General features: G+C 32.1%; 1 protein-coding gene across 1 annotated transcript; it reads right to left on the bottom strand.

The window, feature by feature from the left end:
• Nucleotides 1-415: 415 nt before the first annotated feature.
• Nucleotides 416-10,951, bottom strand: LOC111698771 (uncharacterized). The gene is made up of 11 exons (XM_023469200.1): nt 10,886-10,951; nt 10,412-10,475; nt 9,270-9,377; nt 7,907-8,053; nt 6,850-6,956; nt 5,495-5,620; nt 4,045-4,180; nt 3,730-3,774; nt 3,317-3,371; nt 1,183-1,243; nt 416-547 (listed from the first exon to the last, which is right to left on the bottom strand). The coding sequence occupies exons 1-11, from the start codon at nt 10,903-10,905 to the stop codon at nt 505-507; spliced, it is 912 nt and encodes a 303-aa protein (XP_023324968.1). The 5' UTR covers nt 10,906-10,951; the 3' UTR covers nt 416-504.
• Between the last annotated feature and the right edge of the window lies 1 nt (nt 10,952).

Raw genomic sequence — 10,952 nt, 5'->3', positions numbered from 1 at the left:
AAACTGAAATCTCGGCAATTGTAAAAATAAATAAATTGCTATGAAATTTATAAATTTATAAAATTGTGTAATTTACAAGTTTGAAAATGAGCAAAAACAAATACGAGTAAATCCGCCAACTTTTGCTCGCAGATAGAGCCACAGTTAAAAGTTGAAAAAGAAGATGGGCGCGAAACTTTATCTGTTAAATAATAGATTTATTGTTCTTCAATATATGTTCAGTATATCAATATCAACAATAACTTGATTATATTTTACAATTTTCATTTTGCCGAATCTTTGCATAGAAAAATTTAAAATACATAATATCCGCTGGACAGAAACAATCAAAATAGTTTTTATAGAAAATTGACAATAATGCTGCAATGTTTACAATATCAGCAAATAACTTACGCTCAAAAAACGCAATAAAAAATAAATTCACAAAATCATGTTTTCAATTTGCTTAAAATAGAGAAAATATCGGAGAATTTACAGAAATGATCATAATATCAGTACAATATCTTATATTTTGTTTCTCTTGCTTTCTGAAGATTTGCCAGAAGTCCTAAATATAAATATTTAGTAAAAGAAGTGAGTCTTTGCCCCAAACTTTGCAACCCAGATATATGGATTTTATATTTCAAACTATTACTCTGTTACATTAAATAAGCTATGTTTGAAAAAGGTTTTCACCACGAGGATGTTGCAAAGATGTAGCGATTTGACTATGATATATTCGGACCACTAAGAACTAGTTTTATCAAAACGTTAGTAAACAAAGTACATTTTACAAAAACCCTATTCTTCGCATTAATTATCAAAACCAAACTTTAAATCGATGCAAATTTCGTGTAAAAATGAAAGGAATTGATTTAGTAAATAATTTATCACTTGAGTTCTACATGATAATTTGACTCATACAAATAAGTATTAAAATATAAAGATGATAGTTGGTTAATTTATAATTTTAAATACTTATAATAAATAACATTATTAGTTCTTCAAAAGAGCTGTTTAGAAGTCCGCACTTTAAACTCTAAAAACCCCTTGGAATAAACAGTTCTTGACGAAACCTTCAAAATCTAAAAGCAACTGACAAGTGTTTGAAAAACTGAAAACCTTCCCTTGAATTAGCTGAAAAAGTTAAATTTTAAAAATGAACAAGAGAAAATAAAAATCGCGTATTAAATAATGCCCTACCTTGGGTTCTCCATGTTAACAGCTTTTTTCTTCCGCTTGAGAGACCTCCCCCCCTGGCGGCCTAAATAATAATTGCCTTTTTCCACTCTCCACTATAACCCACTATTTACTCGGACAGAGTACTGTAAATCATAGCATGCAGTATACACATAAGGCTTAGTTTAGGGTGCTTCTTTAGCAGTTTATTAAACAGGTTTAATTGTTTAAATATTACTGGCAGATTTGCGATTACTCAAAATTATTTGAATTTCTTAAAAAAAAACTTACAAACCAAATTTTCAAGTTGCCCCTTTAGTATCTAGAGTTCTTTAGAAGGTTTAATAAAAACATTCATAATAGTGAAAAATGACGATATTCATTTAAACTGGCCTGCAGCTCACAAGTTAATAATTGCTATGAAAAATAATTCAGTTTTCAGGGAATGCAAACATTCATGAGTTGCTATAGTTCACAACGGTACCCTAAACACCGTAGCAACTAACATAAAGAAGTTTTCAATTTCCTACATATATAACCAAACAAGGGTAGAATTGTGAATCGGAAAAGATTAAAGGTCGCTTAAAGTTTCGTCGACAGTCCCTTTAAGATATTCCGGGCATTAATTATTTAATCTCTAGAGTTCCAAAGATATGTCAGTTATTTCAAAATATATTTTCAATTTAAAATCATTCCTTTATTTATTAGTGATGAATCTGTAACTTGGATGTAATAAAATTGCATTGTTCAGATAAAAACGTTCTTTTCATCTTTAAAGATATCTAAAAAACCTATTACTCTCCGGAAAATTTAAACAGTGTGCAAACATAACTTGTCGTAGAGAAGCCGATTTCTACCCATTTACCTATGTTTTGAGGTATTACATGATATTTTTCTAAATTTTGCCGGACTAAGGATGGAATATAAGCACTAATCATATAATGCGCGCGCGCATAGATGTAGGTCTTGTGACGCGAAAGTTTTAGTATATATTTGTATTAAGAGTCATGATAAAAATTTCAAATTCAATTATAGTAGTTACATGGTGGCCAAAACTTTTTTGAAAAAATCCGTACATTTTCAGAAAAAATCCGTACAATTTTCGAAAAAAAATCCGTACAATCCGTACAATTTTCAAAAAAAATCCGTACAATCCGTACATTTTTTTGAAAAAATCCGTACATTTTAAAAAAATCCGTACATTTTTAAAAAAAACCGTACAATCAGTACAATTTTCGAAAAAAATCCCTGCAATCCGTACATTTAAGAAAAATAAAACCATTTTTGAAAATATTATTCAACACTGNCCCACCCTTCCCTCAGCAACCAATGATGTTCCCTCTAACAACCTATATTCCTGGTAGTAAAAACTACTGTAGGTATTTGAATGCTTAGATGAGAACCCGGAAATAATGAAAAAATGAGATCAACTGAAGAAACTAAACTTAAACTAAATTTTAAAATCCATTATCTTTGCAACCTGAAAACCTTTGGTTTTTGAAACGAAGCCTAATTAATCTGGCAGAATTCACAGCTTGTAATAACACAAATCTACCACATAAGGTTGCAAAGATATATATTATTTAACCATTACGATTAAACACTAGAGAGCTGGAGAACTAGAGAACTTGAGAACAAGAGAACAAGAGAACAAGAGAACTTAGAACTAGAGAACTAGAGAACTAGAGAACTAGAGAAATGGAGAAATAGAGAACTATAGAACTAGAGAGCTAGAAAGCTAGAGAACTATAGAACTAGAGAACTAGAGAACTAGAGAACTAGATAATAGAGAACTAGAGAACCAGAGAACAATAGAACCAGAGAACTTTTGAAATTTTCATGAAAAATTTGCTGAAATGAGTGAAAATTAAAAAAAACGGTGCTTTTCCAGGATAAAAATCCGTACAATTTGTACAATTTCAGGGTTACAAATAAAAAAATCCGTACAATCCGTACATTTTGGCCACCTGTAGTTAAGACAGCTAAAATGTGAAAAATTTGATCTTTTCGAACCCTAAAAATGCATGTGCAATACATATTTTTGAGTTCGCGTGCAAAAAATCAGCTTCCTAGGACAATGCTAAGTTATGTTTGCATACTGTTTGTGCCCCCCCCCTTAAGCCTTTTTAGAAAATTCATTTTTAAGCAGCCTATGTACCTGTATGCTCGGGTATACTATTCTCAGGCTCAGTAGGAGGTTCTTCGTAGTTCCCCTTTATAATAAACAAATCAACTTTTAAATAAAAAACATATTTATAAAATTTTAAGAAAAAAATGCTTAATATAAGCTCATTATCTTGAGAATTGATAGGGAATGATGTTTCAAGTCTGTTTCCAATAATCGATGAAAGTATTAAACTAAACGGGGTAGTATACTTGATTTTTAATACATTATTAGCCAATTCCCCAAATGCAATAAAAGCCGGAAATTTTGCAAACACTTTGTACCGTATCGGAGTGGGTATCAACTAGAATTAGCGCCCCTTTTAGAAGAACAAAGCTACCCAAGGTTTAATTAGTAATCAATGAAATCCCGATTAAAAGTCGATCAGAATTAATTTCTCTTTTTACCTCAGCTAGCAGGGACATCGATTCCATCGGCATACTCGCATCCTCCTAATCAATCAATCAATCAATCAATCAATCAATCAATCAATCAATCAATCAATCAATCAATCAATCAATCAATCAATCAATCAATAATGACCTAAATGCTTAATATTATGTTGGAAATTGTGGCTTTAATTGATATTTGCTCTCGGCAGAGAGACATTTAATAAAACGTTGTGCCCAAACCTGACACTCAGTGTCAGGTTTGGAACATAATCACGGTTTGGAACTTTCTTCCCTTGTATTAATACCCCAATATTTCAAGTTTAAACTCGCCTTTAGATTTATCTTCTTGTTGAACTCTGACTGCTCAGACAGTTTGATCAACTCCACAAGATTTACACGGCCCAGGGATTTTTCATAGTTCGCATACAACGCATTTTTCTCGACGTAATACCCATTGCCGGCGTCACTGCAAAATATCAATCAGTTAGTTACCAGTAATAAGGAAATGATATATCTTTTTTGGACACTGAAAACTCCTGTTTATTTTAAGTACCGAACCAACTTTCAGGTAGCTAGAGCAATTTATGTACTCTAACCTTCGTGGACAGTGCACATGTACACACAAATGTAAACCATACACAGTTGGCAAAACTCGACTGTGCACCAGGGGCGTTTTCAGAAAACTCTCTGAAATCAATAGATTTCACTGGTCCCTGGGGGTTGGGGGCAAGCCCCATAGCTCCCCCTTGAATACGCCTCTGCAGTGCACCAATTAAATCATCACCATTCAGGTAGTTTTATTTGTATTTATATATCTTTTTAACAGTGCAGCCACTTATTTCTGGGTCTAGTGATTAATTTGAGACATATAAAACGTTTCAATGATGTATAATTACCGAGTTTGAGCGCAAAGTCGACGTTCAAGTTCATCCATTTGGGTGGTTACGTTCTGAAAATCGATTTTTTAAATTATTAAATAATGACGACATAAAATGACTTAGATGTTTAGGAACATATTTCTCAATTAAAAATTTTCTCAATGAATCAATGTTAGAATCAATTTTATCTTTTTCATAAAATACATATTTCACATAGAATTTCTTATTCTTTATGAATTTGTTCGCAGATTTTTTCAAATTCTTTAAATGTCGTCTTTTCAATAAAAAATTCCTGGAAAGAAAATGTTTGTTAACAATGAGACATCGCAGAATTTAGGAACCAATAACTGAATACGATTATTTATTATCGATTATATTAGTTAATTTTCATTTTCTCAACCTGTTCCTAAACAACTAATTTGTTTACTGTAGAAATTCTACAACAGTTTTCGTCGTCATTATTGAATAAATTTTAAAACTCTCACAATCATACCTCAAAAATGAACAATCTAAGAAGATTTTAAGGATTGAACTTGCGCTCTTGCTGAACAAATATACACCAAAAAAACGTCTGATAGGTCTCAAATGATTTCTAAACAATTTCTCCACAATACTAAAGTCTCAGTTCAATTACCATACATTGCCGGTCACTCCCTTTAAATGCGTTATTCTATTGCTTGACTTATTGAATTGAGCAAAAAATTATACCTCTTTCTTGGTCAGTACTTGCACTTTTTATTTTCTGTATTTTATTAATCTTCACTATTCCATGTTCAGATATAATTCATGGAAGTAAATACAATAAAAATTCCAACATATTTGCTAACTCGCCTTGATTTATTTACAAAACCTCAGGCCTATTTATATTCATTAAATCAACTGTATGACGTTACTAAACTAACCTAGGAATAATGATCTTAAGGTCAGCCAGGAATTCCAGAATCGTTTCTGATTTCTCCTCCGTGAATAGTTTCTCCAGATCTCTGATCGCGATCTCTGATCTACCGAAGAGAAGGAACATAACCATCCTAGCAAACATGAATAAAAGAATTGAGTTCTTGCCACAAACTCAAATGTTCTTTTTCCTATATCTTTGCAACCCTTTCATATTTCAAACTTAGATATTTTGATATATCAGAAATCATTTTAAATTCGGTGATGGTGATGGACCAAACCTCTGTAGAGTAAAAAAGTAGTTGTTAGTTCCACATTTATTGAAAATATGTTTCGGTCTTGGTTGACCCTCGTCAGTTCTAACGATATAATAAAGAAACAAAAAAGATTATTCAAAATAAAAATGTTGGCTGTCAAATGGACATAAGGGGAACGAACTCAAGATTATGAGAAGAAAAAATAGAATTCATAGTTTGAAATATCTCCGGTTTACGACTTTCCGTTGAATAAATATATGGATTAGAAAATCAGAGTTTGTGGCTAAGGTCCTTGCATCTGTGTAACATATTAAACTAGCTATGAGTTCTGGATCAAATAATTAAATTTAAAAATAGCAAAGGTTTACAATATACATGTACCATCAGGTTGCAAATTGATAGAGGAACTTAAAAAGTATCTGTTCCTAGATACAGGGTTGAAGAAGAAATTTTCGTTTATCGAACAAAAAAACTGAGTTTTTGCCGCAAACTGTTATCTTCTAATCCCTATATATTTGCTGAACTATTTCGTAGACTTCTGATATGTCAAACTATGAATTCTGTTCACTTCCTTTCTGAGCCTAGGGTTAAAAAGAAAGATTATGTTTCATTTTATTAAAGAAAGGGAGTAAATCTTTGCATCCACATTGTGTAAATCTTTGATACTTTAAACTTATATTATTTTATCTAAAAGAATTCATAGTTTGAAATATTAAAAGTCTGCGACATGGGGTTACAAAGTTTAAAGAATTAGAAAGACTCAATTCCTTTGGATCAACGCATTTATTCAAAACATTGTTAATCAGATCAACTTGGAGATTTGAAAGAAAGAAAGCGAACATCAATATCATAGGAAATTGAAAAAGAGATTGAACACTGCTCCAAATCTTCATGCACGCTACAACTTAAAAATTTTATTTAAACTTTTTTCTATCTGTACCCCCCCCACACCATTGAAAAAAAATACCCTGACAAAAATGCTTCTTGCGCCCCTGTGGTTAATTTTTCATTATTCTGCTAGTTTCTTTGAAAGATAAATTTGGTAAAAAAAAAAAACAATATCACGTGCATAAAGAGAAGAATTTAAAAACAAACTAAATTTTAACCTGATATGAGCCCTGTTTAAAATCTTCTCAAGTCCACTCTTTTGAACAATTATTGAGAGCCTAGGGTTGAAACATGGATACGTCTCACTGCACTCCAGGCATGCGCCCTAGTCGCTCAAAGTTAAACTAATAATGTTTAATGACTTGGAATCTGAACTCAGAATTTTCCTTGTACAAAACATGCTACACTGTTAAAGAAATAATAACGACCCTGAAAGCATATCAAAATTATGTGTATACACTTGTATGGTATTGGGTTACCTACAAAGGATGAGACTTCAAAGACGACTTGCAGTTCTTTTACTCACATTCTTTGCTTTCCTTAGTCATACACTTTTTGCTTGATTCATTAAGAGCACATACTTTAGACTACATTTAAGACCGAAGCCCATGTTAATTGTTTAACCTTTAGACTGTCCAGAGATGGAATTTAAAGAATTTGAGCCGCGGTTTAAATCTGGCAAAACCCGGTTTAAATTAAGCGCCGGCTTAAATCTTGAAACATTTAATACAATTTTAAGTGGAACTAACCATATTTAAGCCGCGGCTTAAATTTAAACCGCCGCTCAAATTCTTTAAATTCGGCCACTGATTCAAGAGTTTCAGGTAGTCATGCGAGTCTCATACTTTGACGACGAAATTTTGTTCACCAATCCAGACAGAAGGATCGTAATTTCTTAATACTTTCCGTTATTCGATATTGCGCACAAAATATTTGGATTTCTTTGAATGTTTGTTTGAAATATTTAACTCTCAATGTGAGAGGATGACGTTTCATAGCTCAAACATGTAAAACTCCTGGATTGATAAGGGGTTTCATTAAAATTTTCAAGCTTCGATCCTTTATAAATCGAAATTTTCCTATTTTAAAATGGACTTCCAACATATTTTAATATTCATAGATTTCAGTTCTAATCTTGATTCTCTCAAAAAATCCTTAAAATTACTTTCTCTTCAGAATTAAGAAGTTTTGAGGTAAAACTGTCAAATTAAGTGCTAAGGCAAAAAAATACTAGAGGGGGTGGGAGGAGGCTATCAATGAGTGTTAAGAATTTACCTGAGGGATTGGTTGATCCGTCAGCAATATCTTGTAGCAGATACCATGACTGGTCTTCTTACATACAAAACATTGGAGCATAGGACCATCTTGCCAATCTACTCCGCAGAAACAAACTGCGGAGTCTCCAGCGCTCAACACAACATCCTGCAACAATATTTCACAAACATGACAAGGTCAGTATTTTGTTAAAGGGAAATCGAAACTTTGACATAAGTTTATACTAATCAACAACACTCTAAAATATGTTAAAGGGATATAAAAGCATTTTCAAAATTCAAATATTGAGATTGATATTCGATTCACGACGATACACTTAAAATCTTAGTCTCATCAAGAATGAATTAGATATCCATGTTCTTGAAAATTGTTTATTTTCATTTGTGGTTTTCTACTTGTTATGACTTTCGCATTTCTTGCTTCAGAATTAATAAGAGAAATTATGAGAATTAGAATTCACAAGACTAAGTTCTCTCAAATCGGACTCATTTGTTATATTATTTCTTTACAGTTAAGCTGTAACAGATTTGGGTAAAATGAGAGAATCATTTATGTAAGAGGATCAGTGCCTAGGATTCGAAAAAAATTAGAATCCACGGATCTAATAAGCAAATATCAGACAAACGCAAATCTTGTCAAGTTATGAGAGATTATACAGGGTGTCTCATTAAACACGGGAATTAAGTGACGACTTCTGGATCGTCTTTGTTCTTGGTGGAATTATTACGTCACAATTTTGGTAGAATTCCAGATAAAACAGTTCATAATTAAAACCACTAGTCTTGGGAATTCCAAAATGTGGCTTACAATATTTGCCTATTCAAAATCGACGAAGATATTGAGAAATCTTGTCCAGATTCTAATTCATTAAATAACAACGAAATCTTTTAAATGTTTAATATTTCCGTAAAATTTGAAGATACAAAGAAGACAGACCACATTTTCAAAAGCAATATAAAAAGCTCCACTTTCTTAATTTTAATTTGCCTATGTAAAAAAATACCCGGTCTTTGCTTGACAACCTGAATTTATGCGTAAGTTCATATTTAAAAAGGGACATGCCTGATTCCTAACCCTACAAACCTTCGTCCGAGCAAAGGTATCTTTAAAATGTTAAATTTTTCCGTTAAATTTGAAGATACATAGAAGACAGACCACATTTTCAAAAGCTCATACAGACGTTGCATCTTTATTTCTTTTATACTTATCAACTACCGAAAATAGAAGACTATTCAAGTCGTCTCTTAATTCCCATGTTTATTGGAACACCCTGTACAAACCGTACAATTGTAATCTGCATTATCTCGTTTAATAAAAAAAAACTCCACTTTCTTAATTTGGATTTGCCTATGTAAAAAAATACCTTGGTTTGAATATGTTCTTTAGTGGAACCCTGAGACATAGGTTCAGCGTCACCGTCTCCACTAGCAACATGTTCTTGAGCATCAAGGACCGGTCGTTGCTTGACAACCTGAATATTTCTGTGCGAGTTCATATTTAAAAAGGGACATGCCTGATTCACAACCCTTCAAACCTTCGTCCGAGCAAATGTATCGATTATGTTCTTTATTTAAAAATAAAATAATTGACAATTCATAATTTTTTATTGAAGTTTAAAGGGATGGTGGACAATTTTTTTAGATTTTCCACGATGTATAATTACTGCGTTTGAGTGCAAAGTCGACGTACAAAATCATGAATTTGAGTGGGTTTCTTTTTGGAATCGGGTTTTTAAAAATTATAAAATAATGACGACGAAAAATAAAGTAAAAATTATACAGATGTTCAGGAACATATTTCTCAAAGAAATTTGTCAATAAATCAATGCTACATTCAATTATTTCGATTTAACCTTAATAATTATATTGAATTTCTCATTTTCTATGAATTTGTTCGCAGATTTCTACAAATTCTTCAAATGTCGCCTTTTCAATATCCAGAAAATCTGCCGAAAATCTTTGTGAATTTTGAGATTATAGAAACTAATGATTGAATAAGATTACTTCTTTTCAATGATAAGATTTTTATTTTCTTAACTTGTTCCTAAACAACTAATTAGTTTACTCTAGAATTTTGTTTATATTTTATGTCGTGTTATTTGATAATTTAAATAAAACAAATCTATACCCACCCAAATTCATGATTTTGAACGTCGACTTTGCGATCAAACTCAGTAAATATACGTCGTAGAAACATTATATATGTCTCAAATGAATCCTAAAAATTTGTCGACAATACTACATATTCAGTTCAACCACCATACATTGCCGGTTACTCCCTTTAATAAAATACTTTTCAAGATAAAAACCGTTCACAACTTCCCCAGATACAGGTCGTAGGGAGAACGTCGAAAAAAGTGCATACAACTCTTTTGCTATGAGTTCACCTAAATTACGTTGAAGGTCCCTTTAACTCTAGAACCCTCCATCTACCCTTTAGCAAACCTATTAGTTACCCCCCTCTCTCTTCATATTCTGGGGCATTAATATTTGATGATAATTTTACCTTGCGATGAAGATTGGGTTCTTCAGTCAGTCCATCTAGTAGGTAAGGATAAACGTCATCAGTTCTTTACATTGTCAAAATATTTATACAATATATTTGGGGTTTATTCAGGGTTTGCATAAAAAAAAACCTGCTCACCCCCCCCCCGCAAAAAAACCATTCAAACCCCGCAAAAAATGTTTGAACTAAAAAGTTCACCTTTCGCTTATATAGTCTTGTTATTATGATTAATGATGTTTAAGTGGTTTTAACCTAATCTTAAATTGATTCACAGCCAAAAACACAAAAAAAGCAACACATTTTGGCCTTAAAAAAGCAATGATGGAGACGTTAGACTTCTTCTAGGTATTTAGGGGCTAGCTAGCCTTAAGCCCGAGCGAACGTGCATTTTTGAAAAACGTTAAAGTATTTTGCAAACAAAAATATCAAGAAATCTAATAAAAAAAAAATTTTAATCTTAATATTTGATTATTCCTGATGCGAGGGGTAGCCATGAGAATCTAGAAAAAAATAAATAAGAAAATAAAACCAAGGAACTGCA

Source organism: Eurytemora carolleeae, unplaced genomic scaffold (assembly GCF_000591075.1).
Source record: "Eurytemora carolleeae unplaced genomic scaffold, Eaff_2.0 scaffold109, whole genome shotgun sequence".
Lineage (NCBI taxonomy): Eukaryota > Metazoa > Arthropoda > Copepoda > Calanoida > Temoridae > Eurytemora > Eurytemora carolleeae.
The sequence above is the reverse complement of the archived record's forward strand: the minus strand, read 5'-3'. Positions and strand labels throughout refer to the sequence as shown.